This window comes from Microtus pennsylvanicus, chromosome 16 (genome assembly GCF_037038515.1).
Source record: "Microtus pennsylvanicus isolate mMicPen1 chromosome 16, mMicPen1.hap1, whole genome shotgun sequence".
In the NCBI taxonomy this organism is placed as follows: domain Eukaryota; kingdom Metazoa; phylum Chordata; class Mammalia; order Rodentia; family Cricetidae; genus Microtus; species Microtus pennsylvanicus.
Window position 1 is genome coordinate 41,822,585 of NC_134594.1, and position 21,564 is coordinate 41,844,148.

The 21,564-nt window shown below is 38.4% G+C and overlaps 1 protein-coding gene across 1 annotated transcript in view; it reads left to right on the top strand.

Annotated features, from left to right (window-relative positions):
- Window positions 1–15,211, top strand: part of Fstl5 (follistatin like 5) — a 405,920-nt gene extending 390,709 nt beyond the window's left edge. The window contains exon 17 of the mRNA XM_075950900.1: window positions 12,683–15,211. Coding sequence (XP_075807015.1) covers window positions 12,683–13,385 — 703 coding nt within the window. The 3' untranslated portion in view covers window positions 13,386–15,211. The remainder of the gene's footprint in view (window positions 1–12,682) is intronic.
- The last annotated feature ends 6,353 nt before the right edge of the window (window positions 15,212–21,564 follow it).

Consider the following 21,564-nt stretch of genomic DNA (forward strand, 5'->3'; position numbering starts at 1 on the left):
AGATTATGTATAATTTTCTCCCAGAGAAAGTTTGTACCTAAGACAATATTATAATCACAGAATTAAAGGAATTCATGAGTTCTTAACATATTTATTTAATAACTTGTGGCATAAGCAAGACACCTTTAATACTTAATTGAATTAATAGTCTTCAAAAAATATAAGAGCACACCTTGCTGCTCTCATTTTACCAATGAGGAATTTAGATTTGGAGAAACCAAGATTTAGCCTTTGGAGATACATAAAAACAGACAAAGCCTAGCCCTGGGCCCATACTTTCAGTCTTTATGTGCAGAATACTTAAGAGTAGTCAGTGGTAGATTGCTAGCCTCTAGCACAATTTTTTAACTGATTACAATTAAAAAGAAAAATGCAAGGTCAAGAAGGGTGTGCTATTAAATGAGACATAAATAGTACTTTTATATAACGAGAGCTGTCACATATTGAGAGAAGTGAGAAGAATCTCCGACAATATTTGAGATTAAGCAGACAAAAACTGGGACATTGCCATGATTTGACTGATTGTTCTCTGCTCTTCAAAATTCTCACTGCAGTTTGAACTACAATGCAGCACTTTAGGGAGGTTTAAGATTGAACAATGAGGCTCTGACTCATGATTAGCAGTAAATGAGGGAGCGAGCTTCTCTCTGTCTTCTAACCTGACACCATGTGAGGTCTCACCAAGAAGGTGTCACCAGACAATATAGACTGGTATTTTTTTTCCTGGACATCCTGGCCTCCACGGTGCTGTCCTTCATAAACTACCTAGTCACCAGTATGCTGACATGACAGCAGAGATGAAGGCAAGGATAAAAATCTTAAGAGGAAACAAAAACTAATAGCAAAAAGCTTTTAGGAAACATAGGCTTTCAATGATAACAACACAAAGACATTAAAGGCGCAGGATGAAGGGTCAGAACCCTAGTCAATTCTCTGAAGTGTTTGATACATTGTGACATATCAATCAGACAGCACACCAAGCCTTATCAGAACAGCGTGTGATGACCCACAATCACACAAGGCTTTAAATGGTTTCTTCCAGTAGAGTAGTTATGATGCTATTTATTGCAATAGATTGTGATACTTCAAGAAAACCATATACTACTCTATATATCAGTGTTAATAAGTTGTTATGGGAAAATAGCCCATCAACAAATTCCTATGTGTATATGCTCAGAATTAATGTAAATTCTGCCACACATACTTAAATATGTAAAGTAGAAACGTTTCTTATGGCTGTAAATTAATAAGCTACACAAACTGGCCATCCATCATCTCCTGCCCACTGTAGACACAAATTAAAAACAATGTCAAAAGTAATTAGCAGCTAGCGCTTTGAAGTGCTGTGCATGTTGCATTATTGGCTGCATATCTCTTTTGTGTAATCAAAGATGCAAAATTACTCTAAAATACTAAATGAGCCATAAAAGTAAACATGTAACAAAATGGAATAAGGAGAAAGTTGAGCCCCTAAGTCTTTCTGTTCAGACGCAGACTTTCTCAGGAAAATGGTCTAAATTCCATGATAGAACTAGCTACCCACTGATATTTGCAGTCTTTATATATTCATCATATTTTCTTGACAATTTATTATTTTTCTTAATGATAATAGCTGCAATTTACTAAGTACCTATAATATATCAGACTTTGTACACATATTTTCTCATTCTTGATGATTATGGGTTATTGCAAAAGAACCAAAGAACCATTATTTAGAAAGATAGAAGATAAATAAAAAGAGTTAGCTAACTCTTTTTATTTATCTTCTATCTTTCTAATAAGATCCATCCTATTGACCAGATTTTTTCAGAAGCAGACTCTTTGTCTTCCATCTTCTCTTAAGTGATGCACATTTTCAGACATATATATTTTCAGAAATATATTTATCATCACTTTAAATATTTTTAGTAAAATCTAAAATAAATTAAATAATAGTAGGATAATGTAAGCCAATTTAAGATACAAAGAAAGAGACTGTCATTACAAAATTCTAAATTCATTAGCATGAATTCTATAATTTCTGAATAGCAGCAGTAAGGCTTCCTTCCAAGTGAACTACAACCAATTTAAGCTCATTGTTATCAACACTAACAATGTATTCTTTAACCTTCAAAGCAGTGTCATTACTTAAAACATGGAGGTTTCTCAAATTAATTTATTCTCAGAGTATTCTGGGACTTAGCACAATCAACCATTATACAAACAGAAATTAAATCCATGAGATTATAGTCTTTGGGGAGATTTATAGCATTAATATCAGGAACATTTTAGGTTTCTATTCTACAACCATCTTGATAATATTTCATAAATTTTTCATTGTATCATTGGGGAAATTAAAAAGAGGGGTCACCAGGGAAAGGCTACTGGGTTCAGAATGCCCCTTCCAAAGCACAGTTAGAAGTTCAGCTTCTTACAGTTTGCTGCTTCTCTCTGCTGCAGGGTGTCACCTCAGTTCAAGCTTAGCAGAGCTCCACCTTTTCCAATATTACAATAACAGAACCCTTTATTTTAAATCTGCAATTCAGTCATCAAATTGCATGCAATAGATTAAAAAGGAAAGTTCTTCAAATGCTTTTAAAAATTAAAGTCCAGATATTTAACATAGGTACAATTTTGAGTACAAAAGCTAGGTTAGTAACACAATAGGTTTCAAAGCAAATTTTCAAAAATGAAGTATCCTGAAAATGACAGAGAAAGTACATCCATAACAACTCTCCAAGATGGCAACCTGAACAGGAGTTGAATAATGACAGCACTCACAGGAAAATTTAGGGTCCAATGCATAAAAAAAGCCCTATGGGCAACTAAGGACGACGGAGATAGGGAATACTAGTCTCCCATGGTAATGAACTCCCTGATAGAGTGTTTCATTCCAAATGATCAGTCCTGAAATCATGTACATACAAACAGCACCAACTGTTTTTAGCAGGCTGTATTATTTCAAATCTTTACAAATACATATATATGTGAAAATAACAAAGAAAAGGAGGACACAAGGTTAAGAAACACAGAGGACATGGATGGGAGGAAGGAAAGGGAAGGGGAGAAGTGATGTAATTATGTATTAATTTTAAAATTTTACATGTATGTGTGATTTTGAAAATATGAAATCTTAGATAAGAATGATTTGCCACCCCTAAGTTACTTTATGAGGAGATTCCACTAGGAGGAAAGCATTTGTTTTCATTTCATCGGAGTTTTTGTGAATGTGTCCTGACTCTATGAGAGCCACAAACACAAGCCTTTCCAATTGTTTGATGCTATCACAGACGGAAGCACTTTGTACTGACACTCCGTCTAGTCTTTGCTTTTGTTCCCTTTTTAGCTACGCTGTTAGCTCGTCGTTTTATATGGAGCTCATCACCACAATAACATTTGTACTTACATAACTCTCCTATTATTTAACATGGAAGCGTATCATGTCACTCAAAATTACTTCTACATCTTATGTCTGAATGTGAGGCTTTGCATATATGAATCATCTTATTGAAGCATCATGAGGCATCCCTACATATATCTACATGATCTTAATGAAGTGCAAACTGATGGTGGCTAATTTTAAAACTACTAAAGTTTTATTTATAATTAAGAGATACTTATGTTCCTATGTACATTGATCATATATCAGTAACTTTCTACATAGAGTTTCTTATCAAAGACATAGACCCATGCACAAGAACAAAGTCTATAAAATTGAAACAAATAAAACATTGCAAACCTGATCCAGTCTCTGAACATTACCAGAATTAAACTCAGTTTTCTCTTCAGTTCATGCATGGGTTTGCTTATTTTGTTTCTAAAGGTTTAATTATTCCACTCACACAATATTATTCTATTTTTATATAATTTTAAACAAATGTAGAATTAACATTTTATTAAGAGCAGTTTATCAGGTATGTTAGCACTACATGACTATATGAGCATTTTGTAAGTATTCACTTATGCTTATACTTTTAAGTTGCTTGCAAAATTTTCCAATTGTACATAATGGTGTTTTGAATGTATTTTCACTGAAACATCCATACACATTAACCATTATCTCTTCAGGGTAGCTAATGAGGAAATGAGTTACTATCACAAGATACATAAACATGACAAAGATCCTTCGTGCTAATTACTAGTTATTGTCTACATGCAAGTAAATGTGTCATTCGGAGTGTGACAAATTTCCACTTTTTAGCAACTTTCACACATACTCCTAATTTGTTAAAAGAAATTAGTTTCTTATTGAAATATATTCATCTGATGAATAACAAGGTTGGATATGAACATACACATACATACACATCCTATTCAACACCATCATTTGGGTATGGATGGAATTTAAGCCCTTATAAATGCTTAGGCAATCACTTTAACACTGACGGCTTCAAAACCCATGAACCTCTTCTCTTCTCTTCTCTTCTCTTCTCTTCTCTTCTCTTCTCTTCTCTTCTCTTCTCTTCTCTTCTCTTCTCTTCTCTTCTCTTCTCTTCCCTTCCCTTCCCTTCCCTTCCCTTCCCTTCCCTTCCCTTCCCTTCCCTTCCCCTCCCTTCCCTTCCCTTCCCTTCCCCCCCCTCTCTCTCACTCTCTCTCTCTCTCTCTTTTGTTGTTGTTATTGTTTGAGACAGGGTTTCTCTGTGTGGCTTTAGAGCCTGTCCTGGAACTTGCTCTGTAGACCAGGCTGGCCTTCAACTCACAGAGATTCACCTGCCTCTTCCTTGCAGTTGCTGGGAATAAAGACATGAACTACCACTGCCTGGCTGTGAAAATTTTCTTTATGTATTTGGGTCCTTTAATGCAACAAACAAACAATTCAGAAATGTCTATAGTAATAATCAAAAATTTCTTATTTCTCTGAAGGACACATAGAACTTTTATCTTCAGAGCAATAAAAATTTTTGAATGATCTTTAAGATCAATTATTGAAGAAACTTTGCCTGAGTACTTTATAAAATGTTCCTTTGGGGCTGCAGAGATGGCTCAGTGATTAAGAGCACCGCCTGCTCATCTAAAGATCCTGAGTTCAATTCACAGCAACCACATGGTGGCTCACAACCATCTGTAATGAGATCTGGTGCCTTCTTCTGGCCTGCAGGCGTGCATGCAGGCAGAATACTGTACACAAAATAAATAAATAAATCTTTAAAAATATTCCTTCCAATATAGATTGTATTCATTTAAAAAACACCATCTGGGTCTGGAGAGATGACTGTGTTTAAGAGCACTTACTGATCTGGAAGAAGAGCCAGGTTGAGTTGATGACACCCACAGGCATTACCTATAACTCCAAATCAAGGCAATCCGATGTCTTCTCCTAATCTTTGCAGGCTTCTGCACAAATCTTGTATACTCACACACACACACACACACACATACACACACATAAAAAATGAGTATTAAAATAAAATGTAAACACCTCTGTCAGTACTACATATTATGATTTTTATAACTTCTGTATAGAATTTCACTGATATATAATTCAATCTTTCCTCTGATGTTTGATCTTTAGATTTAAAAACAAATCCTTCAAATCCTTATCGAAGCCATTGCTGTACTGACTATACTTGTGCTTGTGAGAAGTTATTAAGGAAAAGAAATGAGAATAATTATTGCTTTCATAAAACAAATACCCATTGAACTTTTACAAGAATATGCTGAATTACCTTCCTAAGCCTGGATGGAGTGAAGAGGGCCTTGGACTTCCCACAGGGCAGGGTACCCTGCCCTCTCTTAGGACTGGAGGGGGAGGAAAAAGGAGGAATAAGGGAGCAAGAGGGAAGAGGGAAGAGGGGAGGAAGTCAAAATTTTGAATGGTATTATTTATAAAGTAATAAAAGTATATATTTAAATATAAAAAAGAATATGCTGAATTATTCTCCAGGAAGCCTAAAGTGTTTATACTTCTAAAAATGTATCTGAGAACATCAGTTCACAGTGGCTCTCACATGTATCTGAGAACATCAGTTCCCAGTGGCTCTCACATGTATCTGAGAACATCAGTTCACAGTGACTCTCACATGTATCTGAGAACATCAGTTCACAGTGACTCTCACATGTATCTGAGAACATCAGTTCCCAGTGACTCTCACATGTATCTGAGAACATCAGTTCACAGTGACTCTCACATGTATCTGAGAACATCAGTTCCCAGTGACTCTCACATGTATCTGAGAACATCAGTTCACAGTGGCTCTCACATGTATCTGAGAACATCAGTTCACAGTGGCTCTCACATGTATCTGAGAACATCAGTTCACAGTGGCTCTCACATGTATCTGAGAACATCAGTTCACAGTGGCTCTCACATGTATCTGAGAACATCAGTTCACAGTGGCTCTCACATGTATCTGAGAACATCAGTTCACAGTGGCTCTCACATGTATCTGAGAACATCAGTTCACAGTGACTCTCACATGTATCTGAGAACATCAGTTCACAGTGACTCTCACATGTATCTGAGAACATCAGTTCACAGTGACTCTCACATGTATCTGAGAACATCAGTTCACAGTGGCTCTCACATGTATCTGAGAACATCAGTTCCCAGTGGCTCTCACATGTATCTGAGAACATCAGTTCACAGTGGCTCTCACATGTATCTGAGAACATCAGTTCACAGTGGCTCTCACATGTATCTGAGAACATCAGTTCACAGTGGCTCTCACATGTATCTGAGAACATCAGTTCACAGTGACTCTCACATGTATCTGAGAACATCAGTTCACAGTGACTCTCACATGTATCTGAGAACATCAGTTCACAGTGACTCTCACATGTATCTGAGAACATCAGTTCACAGTGGCTCTCACATGTATCTGAGAACATCAGTTCACAGTGGCTCTCACATGTATCTGAGAACATCAGTTCACAGTGGCTCTCACATGTATCTGAGAACATCAGTTCCCAGTGGCTCTCACATGTATCTGAGAACATCAGTTCACAGTGGCTCTCACATGTATCTGAGAACATCAGTTCACAGTGGCTCTCACATGTATCTGAGAACATCAGTTCCCAGTGACTCTCACATGTATCTGAGAACATCAGTTCACAGTGGCTCTCACATGTATCTGAGAACATCAGTTCACAGTGACTCTCACATGTATCTGAGAACATCAGTTCACAGTGACTCTCACATGTATCTGAGAACATCAGTTCACAGTGACTCTCAATCTTGGCATCTTCTACTGTTATTGCCAATTTATGAAATTCTTTGGCATTGATTTAATTTCACCTAATTCTTTATACAATTTGAATCTTGATGTTACAGGCCATGAATGTCTCTCACTGGAAGGGAATACACACTTGTTTACTGTGCTTTGTAATTCACTTTGTAATTACTCTGTAATTCTCACTAATTAATGATCTAGGTGAATATTGATGTCTTCCTGTCAGTATTTCTGTCATTCTTTCAGATTTCACTGAATATGGTTTTTGTTTTTCTTCTTTTTAAATTTATTTTACGTAACAGCCACAGTTCTCCCTTCCTCTCCTCTTTCCCCGTCCCCCAACTGCTGCTCACTACCTTCCATCCACTCCTCAGAGAGGATAAGGCCTCTTGTGGGAAGTCAGGAAAACCTGGCATATCAAGCTGAGGACCAAGTCCCTCCCCCATATATCAAGGCTGAGCATGGTATCCCACCATAGGGAATGGGCACCAAAAGGTCCGTTCATGCACCAGGGTAAATCCTGGTCCCATTGCCATGGATCCCACGAAAAGACCATGCCACAAAACTGTCACCTACATTCAGATTCAGATGGCCTAGTTTGGTCCCTTGTAGGTTCCCCAGCTGTCAATCCAGAGTGCATGAGCTCCCAGTCGCTCTGATCAGCTGTCTCTGTGGGTTTCATTTGTGTAAAATACACATTTTCGTATCATGTTAGGCTTAAGCTTACCATAGTGTGCATGTAGTCTGCATCTTGTCTATAACATTAAATAACGCTTAGAGTATGGTTTTTACATTAATATATAGGATGTAAATCTACTTCTGAATGACTGCCATATTTTTCACTTAGAAAAAAATGCTTTGATGTTCTTCAGAATTTGTCAGTGGAGTATACTTTATGTATAAACCTAAACATGTAGTGCATACATATATTTATTTACTTATTTTATAAAAAATAGTAAATTGATATTTTTTGAAGGAAAATGTCATTAAGCAGATTTTTTCAATTTTTTCACCTAGAACAAAATTTACCAAAAGGTTGAACCACATGTTTCAACCCTGTGTGTATCTGTATGTGTGTATGTCTTGAAAAATGACTATTCTTTTGACTTTATATTTAATTATACCTATTTCATAACATAGAATAATCCATCATTTTTAAATCATTCTTTCATTGTATATATTTTTAAAATTGTTTTACTTTAATCCTTTTCTGTCATCCCTAAACTCAATTCCTTGCTCATATTTAACATGAATTTCTCATTTTGTTTCGTCTTGTTATTACAAAGTGGATATTAGTATGATTTTATATTTTTATTTATATAAAGGAAAATATACTTTTCCTTTTGTGTATTATTGTTTTTCTCTTTATTTTGAATTCATTCAAATACTATTCTATGTAAAATTATTTCACTGTTTCATAATTTCACAAAGGAATCTATAACGTGCTCTGCAGTGTTTTAATTAATCACTGAACAACTTGTTATTTATGTGGCTTCATTCATTTGGAGGATTGTTTGCTGGTTAAGATCAGAGAGGAACCAAGGGTGAATGAACATTGTTCTTTATGTGAGTTTATTCTCAAGTTCCAGAAAGAGACTTCTGATTGGTGTGACCAATGAAAAACCTGGCAGAAAAAAAAAAAATCTGTGCAAAATAATGAGACCCCAGTATACTGTTTCCACTCTCAGCTCATTATCTGTAGATTTGTGTATAAGCCACTCTTTCTTCCTATCAAATTCAGAGCTCTGCACAAAACACAAATCTGCATGTAACTCCGTCTTCCCAGGAACTAGCATGTAACAGCTTTATTAATATAGTCCCCATATTACTTGGCTATCCTCTCCCTGTGGCAGGATTTCCATTTCCTGCAAACAATTGCTTTATTTTGTTCTCTTTTTTATTCTAATTGTAAATTGTGCTTTCCTTCCGGGATGCAGGGTAATATAAAATCTTCAGAAGAGTCTCGGCATAACAGAAACGTGATTCGGTAGTCAAAACAGGAATGTAGCTACATCTGTCCCTTCTTCTGTCCCTGCAGAAGCTCTGCCACCCCACGTAGAAAGTTGAGATCACAACTATAAGCATCCACTGCTTGAATAAAGTTTTTCTTGAGGACACAGGACATTAATTTCCTTTCCATTACCTTCATCAGGTCAATAGATACCACATATGATGTGCAGTTAAGTACTGGATGACTTCACATTGTACCTAAATGCCAATTCCAGTCAAACCGGGTTCCTTATTTTTTTTTTCTTTTTTTTTTTTTATTGATAAAAGGAGAATAAAAAAAAAAACAAATTTCCACCTCCTCCCAGCCTCCCATTTCCCTCCCCCTCCTCCCACTCTTCTCCTCCTCCTCCCACCTTCCCCCCCCCCGCCCCCCCGCTCCTCTCCCCCTCCCTCTCCAGTCCAAAGAGCAGTCAGGGTTCCCTGCCCTGTGGTAAGTGCTAGGTCCTCCCCCCTCCATCCAGGTCTAGGAAGGTGAACATCCAAACTGGCTAGGCTCCCACCAAGCCAGCACATTAAGTAGGATCAAAACCCCATGCCATTGTCCTTGGCGTCTCATCAGCCCTCATTGTTCGCCATGTTCAGAGAGTCCAGTTTTATCCGGGTTCCTTATTTTTAATCATTCTTTATAATTTAAAGTCCTTTTCTGGGACTTCAGCATTTTTCAAGGCCTACTGTAGTTGAGTCCTCATGAAGAAATATTGCCTTGGATGTTAATGATAGCATTTTTGTGTTGTCCTCTAGTTATCCAGATTTAGAATTATTATGATAGTAAACAAATCTTTTCATTTTTTTCTCCTAAAAGAAAATCTGCAAAATGGTTAAAAAGCTGAAAACAGATATATGGCATGAAAAATGTGTCTTTTGATCCTGTCTTACCCTCTCATAGTGATTCCAATTCCTTATAACACTCTTGTTTTGATTCGATTTGTCTTTGTTTGGCAGGTGTTACATTACTTAGTTTCTGTTTCTCTCTCTGCATCTTAAGAGTGTGTGGGGACTATGGGTTACTTGGCAGGGAGTGCTTTGGAATTCCTGCCCAGTGTGCTCACTGGGGGCTGCCTCAAAGGTATGGGTTCAGGCCACAAGGGGGCAGTTTCTGGAAAGGTCTACAGGAAAGAGAAAAATTGGGCTTGTCATGTGGTGTGGTGGAATCCCTAGGCAGCGAAGTCAGAGAAGAAAGACGGTCCTTGCAAGTGGTCTGCTACAGGGCTGGGAATGAGATTAGGGGGTTGAAAATAGAAGGTAGAAATGAGTTTGAAATGCCTCTGTAGGATTCACAGGCCAGTGTAGTCAGGAGGTTTCCAGGTAGAAAGTGCCTCCAAATATTGCTTATTTCTACATGATTATTAAAATAGAAAATGTGATAAGATTTTCAATGTGTTTTATTGAGTAAATACATAAAAATTTTTGGATTACAGTAGAAATTTCTAGTGTTTATCCTTCTTGTTATTTTACATCTTCTATTCAGTCAGGTCGAATAAATTTTCTGAGTTTCTCTGTAAGTTATACAAGGGTGTATAAATAAAGGAGGGCTATTAAATAAAAGCCACTTTGCAACTGAAGAGCCAACACATTTACAGTTGTGGACACTACCTTCTCAGTCCATCCCTCTCCCATTTCTGTGGTACGCCCGTACTGTGTACCTCTGAATCTCACAGAGATTACTTGTTTTTATAGGGTTGGATGATACACGTAGGACTATATACATTTATCAACTCTTTCTTGATATTTGGACTTTAGTTTTTAGCTTCATGGTTTAACTGATACAGAAAACTAAGTTTAATCAATACTGTTTATACATATTACCTACCAAATAAACCAATGAAACTACACAGGTAAACTTTTTTTTTTTCACATGCATTCAGATTACTTTATAGTGCAACATGCAAAATCTTTGGCTTTGGTTTTTTTATGTTGATCCTGTATTTTAATTGTAACCTTGTTTCTTTCCTTTTCCTTCCTCCAAAGGCTTACAGTTACTCCTCACTACCCTTGTGTATGTTTATGACTCCCTTTTCCATCATTTTTATTTCACATATATGCATGAACATGAAGAGCAGAAGCTAGTATATGAATCAATTAGTTTTTGAAGGACTTTTTAGTCTTAGATTATTTAGGACAGAATGAAAGGGTGTAATATCTTTCTGCATGAGCACTATGGCCGAGAAGTCTGTTAACCAGGACGCTCTTGCACATGCTCAGGACTCTCATCTTCTCTACTAAGGATATGGCGTGAGCTCTTTATTCAAAGAGCAAAGATAGGGGTTTTAAGATACAGGGAAATAGTGAGCCCAGAAACAAATCGTAAATGGTGGCTGTCATTCAGAAATATACTAGAAATACTGTTTTCAATTGTATTACTTCAAGTACCCAGAGATGAAAATAGCTGTTAAATCAGAGACAGCAGACAAAGCGTTAATCACTATATAAATTTTCAAATTTTTATTGGCTTAAGTTTCTAGGCTTATTAAAGTCAGGAACACTTGATCTTCCACATGTCTGCAACACCTTCTCTAATAAATATTTACAAATCTCTTAAAAGGACATTCTGCACATTTAACTCTTTCATATAAAACTTCCAGTTATATGCAATATAAAAAGTGTAGAAACCATCATGAGTTTATAAAATACTTAGTACAGAGGTACTAGATTATTCCTTTTTATCCATAATCATACATACTTCTGATTTATGGAATTGTTATTATAATAAACCTATGAATTTATTAATATTAATGTCCTGATAGTAAGATATAATTAGAATTATTTTAAAAATATGTATATGTGTCATTAAATTTTAAGTGAATATAAAATAATTTTTACATATCTTATTTTAAAACACTCTTAGTGTGATTTTTTTCTTTCTCTCTTCTCCTGTATTGTCTTGTCTCATTTTTTAATCCTCCTCTTTATATCTCCTATATTGATTTATTTTATCTTAAAGCAATACAATCTTCTATTTTCTTCACACATGTACAGATAGCAGTATTTCTCTGACCTTTAATTTAAGAGGTTTAAGAACTATCAAAAAGTTATACTAACAATATTATTAATATCAAAACCTGAATGTTAACTCTAAGGCTAGAATCTTGTTTAATAGGCTCTCTCTCTCCTTCCATCTCTCTGACCTCCTTCCGTCTTTCAAATTTGTTATTTATAGCCTTAGTATCAGTTTACCAGTTTTATATAGTATTAACTTTAGAGACATTGAAGCAATATTTCATTTTTCTTCTATGTTAAAAATAAAAGTGGTTGTTTACATTAACTAGATGGGTTGCTTTAAATTATTTTCCTTTTTATTTCAGCAGGATTTCTAATTATTCGGATATAAAAAGGGATTAAATAACTGCAAGAAAGCATTGGGACAGGACATACTAAAGACTAATTCTAATATTTGTGTTATATAGTAGATTTTCGCCATAGTAGTCAAGACCCTGCTTTGGGATGGACCTTGTTTCTGTTGTAATGTTTGTCTTTGGGTAACAACTCTATAATTTCCTTTCTAACACTTGGTTTCCTTTTTTCAGGTTTGGATTTATTCTTCACAAAGATGAAGCAGCACTGCATAAAATTGACCTTGAAACCATGTCTTACATCAAAACAATCAACCTGAGAGATTCAAGGTGCATTCCGCGATCCTTGGCATACACCCATCTGGGAGGCTACTACTTTATTAGCTGCAAGCCCGACATCACTGGAGCCCTTCCCCCACAGCTCGTGGTGGACAGTGTGACTGACTCAATCATCGGCTTCAACGGTGACGTGACAGGCACCCCTTACATCTCGCCAGATGGACACTATCTTGTCAGCGTTAATGACGTGAAAGGGCTCGTGAGAATCCAGTACATCACCATCAGAGGAGAGATCCTGGATGCTTTTGAGATTCACACCAACCTGCACATATCTGACCTGGCCTTCCAGCCATCCTTCACGGAAGCCCACCAGTACAACATCTACGGAAGCTCAAGTCAGCAAACCGACGTGCTCTTTGTGGAGCTCGCCTCTGGGAAGGTCAAGATGATCAAAAGTCTCAAAGAACCCCTCAAGGCGGAAGACTGGCCCTGGAGTCCGAAGAACAGGCACATCCAAGGCAGTGGACTGTTCGGACAGTACCTCATGACCCCTTCCAAGGATTCTCTCTTCATTCTGGATGGTCGCCTTAATAAGTTAAACTGTGAGATCACCGAAGTTCAGAAAGGAAATACCGTTGTTTGGGTTGGAGATGCCTAAGGAGCCCCATTAGGTAATCACGGAGGAAGAGTTTTACAGTACATTACACACGATCTTTATTTCAATCACTAGTTAAATTTTTCACGTTTATATCTTAGTAAAAACCTACTCTGTTTGTCCAACTAAGCCAGATTTTTTTTACAATAATATTGGCAGATTAGGAACATTTCACACAATATTTAATTAGAAATTACAGCAATCACAAAAAATCAAACATGTAACTATATTTTAAACCAGTAAAATGAGATTTAAAATTCTTTTTAAAAAAAAGTAAACTGCAGGGAATTTCAGATGACCTAAGCATCCTGTCATTTTTTTAAGGCATTTTATTTTTCTCTGTCCTTTTGCTATGCTTATATCTGAAATAAAAGGTCTTGTGGAACCTTAAAATTCTCAACTCAAAATACGCTGTCCCGTCGACTGTTTATAATCTTTTGTGCCTTGAAGGAAATGTCATAGGAGAAAAAGGAAGGCTAAACTCTGCATATTGGGCAACCTCATAGCTATGAATATATGGTCATTAAGAAATGTTTATATCTTGCGCCAAATCCTGTCTTCAGGCATTTGTTTGACCTTCAATGAAATGCCACGCGAAGGCATAATTTGGCCTTGGGCCGGCTACAGATGGGAAACTATCCAGCACTCACTGCACAGTGTACAACGTGCATTCTGCTATAGAAAATGAACAGGAAGGGAGAAAAAATGTGTCGGTCAAACCTTTTTCAATGTATTGTGTACACATTTTACTTTCATTCACTCGAGTGCATTATATTATCGGTGTAAGTTTATCTGGGAATTCAACTGCTTACCAAGGTTACATTCTTTCTTACCAGGATTGACCCTTTTAAGTAGCCCAGCGTTGCAGAAGTCAGGAACTTGCACGGTTTAGGAAAGGAGCATTACTGTATCTGCACAGAGGGAACTGCGGGTAGGCTGATTGACAGTGAGAGAACTGGAACTCCTCTCCATAGTGTCGTTACCTACGGCACTCCCTGGGTTGACCCGTGTAAGATGGATGCTGTTTAACAGAAACGGGGTAAGATCCGGCCACCGTGGAGAGGAGAGGTGAACTTCTCCACTGCTTTTGCTATTCAGACGTATCTATCAAAAAGGCCCATCCGTTATCATTTTTCAAAATGACTTTTACTCCTTCATATCCTAAAGTACCTTGTCTCTAACTGTGTGCCCTTGCTGTGACCCAACTGAGCCTCTTGAGATATTGTTAGACAAGTAAAACTGACTGCCTTCTTCCTTTTTACTAAAGGGGAAAATAGAAGATGAGTAGAAATAGATTAATATCAGTAAGTTGGGATATTGGAATAGGAGAAAACTATTTAAGGGACTAGTAATGGTTTGAGAAACTTTTCTACTTATTTTTCTTCTTATCACTGTTGCTAAATCTCCTAATGAACTGTTGAAATAATGTCCATTTGCTGAAAGTAATCAAATAAGATCTTTTTGAAGTACAAATTTTACTCACGTTTAAACTATGTAAAACTGCATAGAAATCTGGAATTTTATAGCGTGCACTCTCTTACGTGTATATAGCACCCTGGGCTGTGTGATAATAGATTTCTTCTTAGTTTAAGGAAATATTAAGGGAGATAGATTTACTAAGCAGCAAAAATCAGATTATCTTTTTACTGACTGAGTCTGTTTTACTCTTTAGTAACTCCCTCCCCTGTGAACATGAATCATGCAAAGTCTTTGTGTTAATGATTTGGAGTCTGTCTGTCCGTACATGTACATCCTTCTTTAGAAGCTTATACCATGTGGATGCCGTCTGTTGTCACTGCTTGATGAAAGAATAAACCTCTTATGTTTTATTGCTTGTGTACCCAGAAATTATTTAGTGTTCATGACATGTTATGCTTCCTTGGCCTCCATCAATACTTTGGTGTCCCCTATTATTACAAAAATGATGGTGAGGAAGGGCATGGAAGGAAAGTGAAGGGAGGCCTAACAGTTTCACTTCATTTTTTCAGAAAATATCTACCTTACTATATCCATTTGTTATGGGGATTCCACCAAGACCACTCAGACACAGTGTATAGCTAAGCTAAATTCTTTATTCCAGCCTGTTGGGACTACACCCAGGTATTATGGGCCCCCAGTGTAGTTCTGAGTGTTTAAAGCAAAAGGCAGGAATATATATCCTGTTATCTCTCTCTGAAGCTTCAGGGGAGGCTTTGTGCAAACACGCGGTTTAGCAGACAATGAGATAAGCAATTATCTGGATGTGGATATTTACACAAGCAGGCAGCTTAATGGAAGACAAGATAAATTACCTGGGCTGTCTTGACCTCAAGTTCCGGAATAGAGTTGGGGAAGTCAAATTCTTGCCAACCTCAAAGGGACTCAGCAAGAATACCAGATGGAGGAAACTCTGTACCATCTCTGTCACACTTTCACTATTTAGTATTTGTTCCAAAACCTGTATCCTGTGATGTTTGCTTCTTCAGAATGTGTCAGACATTAAAGGAATTATGTCAGGATAGGCTGTCAAAAGGAAACTCAAATGCAATGTTCTTTCCCTGTATCTATATACATTAGATGCACAAATTCAGCTCTATTTTTTCATCACTGAAGCAACCAAGCACTACTTTTTTTCTTCTTTCTTTCTTTCTTTCTTTCTTTCTTTTTTTCTTTCTTTCTTTCTTTTAAAAGCAGAATAGATAAAATACAGATGCGGAAACCTAGCAAAAAGCTCACATCGTATTTATGTTCCAGTTACTTTGTTATTGACACTTCTTTCTTCAAAGACAGAGCAGAGCTACCTGACAAGATGTCAGCATCACTCTGCTCTTAGTAACTAAAGGTGTCCTGTACATTGCCATCACAACAGCGCTGCGCAGAATCCAAAGGTGAAGGAAAAGCAATATAATCAGGAGAACCCTGCCTGACAAAGAGGCCGCGGCATCTGTGAGTGACACTCAACAGAAGAAAGGATAAGTTAGAGCTATGAAGAGAGTAAAATGATCAACAGAGAAAAGAGGAGGGAATGAGGTGGGAAGGCCCCTGAGCAGAGTCGGTCACAGGAAGTGGACAATTATAGGAAAGGCAACTTAGCTAAAGGAAAGAAGGTCTTATGGCCAGATTTTGAGACCAAGGCACAGACTAAAAGCCCCTTAAAGACTGGACTATGGCAGAAGCTCAGCAATATTTTCAGGACTGGGTTATGGCTAAGTTTGTAAAGTACTTGCCAAATAGACCATCCAGGGTATCCTAATTACTGCTCTCTAGAGAAGTCCTTTCTCAAATATGTATGTCTGGATGGTGCCAGGGGAATGAGAGCTTAGTTTGACCTCTGTCCTCTGTATGTAGTGGTAGCCATACAAATACGAAAACAAACAATAATAGTAGTATAAGCAGAAAGAAATCCAAGTGAGAGCAGCATTTAAAAGCGTCCTTTAATAGAATAAATTTAATTGAAGAAAGGAAATTAAAAGGAAGATATCAATTGAATAGCTATTTTTAAGAATGCTGGCTTTTGGTCTTTCATATATAACAATAAAATTAAAATGTCCACTAAATTAAGCCTTATTGAAGAATCATATCTGACACGGCAGCTTAATAACATGGACCATAGAAAAGGACAACGATGATATAGACCTTGCTTGGGAAGATCAAGAGATCCACGAAAGGTATAAGGGAGAAGCAGATTTAGGGAGAGATTCCGATGAAAAGGAAACTGGATTGAAGTGAACAGCTGCACCAAGAGGCGAGACAGCATGCCAAGCAAGTTGGTGCTGTTTCCAACACTCATTCCTGTCGGGTTCATCACATCTGTGTGAGACAGACAGACTGTACAAACACAGAACTCAGTCCCGAATTATATCACCTGCCAGATTCACCTTCAGACCTCCTTTAGAGACTTCTTCTAAGTATTAATTAACTCAATTGAATTTTTACACAGTGAAAGCAATGTGTTTAATTGAATCTGCCAAGTTATTATCTAAGTTTGTAAAATAAGAAAATTATGAGAACAATTTTACTGTTCACAAATACTAATATATCAGAGAGCAATATGAAGCCCAGTGTCACAACTGCAAAAGTTCAAACAGGGCTAATGTCATCTGTCGGCATTTTTGTTTCTCATTAGACATTGCAGGAAGGTAAGAGGAACCACTCTTCTCAAAAGTGTATTTTAATGTTTCCTCCAACCACAATCTCTCCAGATAAATTTCATGCAGAGGTAAAATCTGAAACTGATATTACACGAATCCTCATGTTCAGTTATGGTCAATATTCTTCTCTTTCTGGAGGACTAAATCCTTTTATGTGTCATAATGTGTCAGAGGTAGCAGGCTTTGAAAGATCTAGCACCCTTGCCAGCCAGGATCCATAGGAGCTTCCAGCTTTAGCCAACCAAGTAAGTCTGATCCTTGACTAGAACGCAGAAAAGATTTCGGGGTGACCTGGAGTTTAAAAAAAAGTTAGTGAGACTTTTACTTACAGAGATGCATCTAAAAAAAAGGGCAGGGTCAACCCCTAAGGTCTGAGTGTGGGGCGCTAGAGAGAGGCACTTAGAGTTTGTAGAGCGGCTTTATGTGGTGGAGAGATGGATCAGCTATTAAAGCCTTGGCCCGTAACCAAAACTACAATGGCTCTGTGAATGATACCATACTTTCTAGGTTACCTTCCTCAAGGGATGAAATTTGCAACAAAGCTAAAACAGCAAGCGGAGCAGAAAATTTAAGAAAATTAAAAGTTAAAAATACATGAGATATTTTTATATTTACTTGTCTTACAGAATTTTCTTTTGTAAGTGAAATATAAGGTGATTTTGAAGAGGGTGTTTTATTTAGAACTAGGGATGAGCATATGATAAAATTCAAGGTCACAAACTTTCTGGCTCTACATAAGCACAGGGAATGTATTTTAGTATTCTTATTTGAGATGTCATCCAGAAAATGCATTTTCTGTGTAGGCAATCTTGGTTTTATCAATTGTGCAATAGCTAAGGATTTTCCTGCAAAGAAACTAGCCTTAGACTTCTGTTGCGGGAGCTCCTTCCTCTTCTTTAGCCAATAGCTGCTAAGATACCAGCCCATTGGGGCGTGGTCTCTCTTCCTTTAAAAAAGTGGCCATTTCACTCCGCTAGCTTTCTGGCTTTAGGCTCAGCTTCTGGCGACTAGGCTCCCTTCCTGATTGTGCAGAGGGCTGTTGTCTGGGATGGTGATCTGTAAGTTTTCTCCCTTAAATAAATAACCATTCTATTAATCATAATTCCATACTGGTGTGGGATTGTTTGTGACTTATGCCTTCAGACTTCAGAACACTGTGAGGTGGGGACTCACAGGCTCGCAAGGCTGACGAAAGACCCGTGGTCTTGGTCTGAGTAAAGAATTGGTAGAGGTTGCCTCATTCCTATCCACACAACAGCTACGGCTCTGTGGCTCCTGCAGCAAGTCAGGTGCCCTGTGCCAAGAGCTATCCTGTTCTAGCTGGGGCCTTATGTTGCAAGTTTTACATGACTAGACTTTATATCCCAACCCCATGGGCCTGAGGTGTCCTTTTAGAGAAGGAGGGGGTGGGATTTGACCACGTTTGGGCTCTGGGCAAGGATGTAAATGGAAGCTGAGTAGTAGGGATGCGAAGGGTTGTGGTAGGACTAAGAGGTAGAGAGCTGGGGAGAAACACAAGAATTGGTTGGGAAGGAAAAACCAAGTAGGACATATTGTTCAGACAGAGGGGCAGTTAGGTTAGGCTGCTGGACAGTCACAGAAGAAAGTTTAGTCTCCTGGGAAGTAAAGTGATGGTGGTACTTAGTTTTCAAAGGAGATGTCCGCCGACTGGGACAGAGGCTTCCATTTTAAAAATTCAGTGATAAGTTAGTGGGCTTTAAAGCCGAATTTGTAATCTCAGTCATAAGACGCTGGTGACACTTGTCCAAAGCACAAGAACCAGCGTAAGTACTGGGGTCCCATTAAGGATGTTTGGTCAGGAAGGCTTTCTCAAAGTGACGTAGTTTTCTAGCATGTGGACCAGTGGCCAAGGCCATAAAAAACATCTAGGTGGGCCAGGCAGTGGTGGTGCATCCTTTAATCCCAGCACTGGGGAGGCAGAGGCAGGCAGATCTCTATGAGTTTAGAGACCAGCCTGGTCTACACAGTGAGTTCCTAGACATGTTCTAAAGCTACAAAGAGAAACCCTGTCTTGAAAAAACAAAAAAACCATTTGGGGGTCGGGGTGTGTCTGGAAGACAAGGAAGATGAGAATAGACATTAGAGACTAGATTTTAGGGAATGGGGAGAGAAACCAGAGGCTCTTCCTTGACCTCTAAAATTGATAGCACGGGACAGGGGGAGGGGGGAGACAACAGGGAGTTTTCTAGAAATTAAAACAGTGAGGTAATTTTTCAAAGAGAAAACTCTGAGCTAGGTTGGGAACAGTGTTGAACAGATGTTAACCATTGATTAATATAAGAGGACTGATCAGGGTACCCTGGAGTTCCCTATATCTTAAGTCAGACCCCTGGAGCAACAGCAAATCTAGGGAAGCTGTAGATGGTCATTCTACTCAATAGGAGGGTCCATAAGCTTTACATGGTCTTCATTAAGGGAAACACAAGCGTTTTCTTCAACCCCCTAAGAAAGATTCTTCGGCAAACATCAGAAACAACATAGCTTGGATTGGGTGGGCCCCGTGCTACAACATTTAGACATCCCTGCAAGTAGAAGTTATAGGACCAGCCCAGAAGCAATGACAATGAAAAGAAAATGAACCCATGTAAAACCTGTCACAGATTCCATGTTGGGGGTGTGTGCAGGGTTTTGAGTCAATTAAGGTGACTCCAGGAGTATGACTGGATATTTTCCTTCTTGGGGGAAAGGGTGTAATTGGGAAAACCACGGATAACACAGAGAACACACAGAACAAATAACAACAGCCACAGCTAGGGCAGAGCGTGTAAAGAATGCTTCAGGCCACAGAGAGGAAGCGAGGCTGTGGTGCAGTGGACGAGAGTGCAGCGTGCTCAGCACAGCCCAGCTGGGGGGCTAATAGAGAAGGAGGTAATGAGACAGACCAAGTGAAGCCAGGCTAAGTCATGCTGAGAGCAGGGAAGCAATCCAAATCTCTGTCTCAAAGAACTAACAAGAGGGAGGGCACAGAACAAGACAGAAACACCAATAACAAACTAGCAAAGTAACTCTCTGGGCAGAGCTTGCTCAGTGTGCACTCAGTCACTCACGCGGCTGGGAACCACTCATCCACAGTAAAACCAGATCTCTCATGAGATGCGAAGTGGGAACCTAGGGTCTCTGCTATTGCTATCCCAACTTACTGCAGAGGACGAGGAATGGCTACTTGTTATGACTTGTTGTAGTTTGAATGTAATTGTGCCCCATAAACTCATGAAGAGTGGCACCATGAGGAGGCGGGGTTTTATTGGAGTAGTTATGGCCTTGTTGGAGGAAGGAGGAAGTATGTCACTGAGGGGTTGGATTTTGAGGTCTCATATATGCTCAAGCCATGCCCAGTTCACTTCTGTTGCCAGTGTAAGATGTAGAACTCCCAGCTACCTCTCTAGAACCACGTACACCACCATGTCCCATTACCGTGATAATGGGATGAACCTGTGAACTGTAAGCTACCCACTTAAATGTTTTCCTTTGTAAGAGTTACTATGGCCATAGTGTTTCTTCACAGCTATAGAAATGCTAACTAAGACATGACTCTTCCCCCAAACCCTAACAAGGCTCATCAGAAGGTCTATGCTCCTCAATTCTAAAGATGTTCCCCAAGAGGTCTGTTTCTTTTATCCAGATGAAGGCTCCTCAATGGGTCTACCCTCCTCAATGCTAAGGAAGCTGGCCAAGAAGTCTGACCTTCCTTCCCAAAGAATGATCCTCAGAGTCTTATCCGTCTACCTAAGAAGACTCCCCAAAGATTCCTCCCCAGAAAGCAAGCTCCTCTTAGAGACCCACCATTTAGTGCCTCAGATGACTCCTCAAGAGGCCTACTCTGCCTTCCTAATCAGACATAAATTCAGAGTAGATACCTCTTAGGAATCTCAGAAAGGTTTAGCCCTATTGGTGTCTGGGAACAAAATAGTTATTTAGGGCAGAGAGAGGAGCAGGACTGGCACTTCTGCAAAGGGTTACCTTTTTTTTTGGGGGGGGGGGCTTATTTATTTATTTATTTATTTTTCTTTTTTTAATTTATTTATTTATTA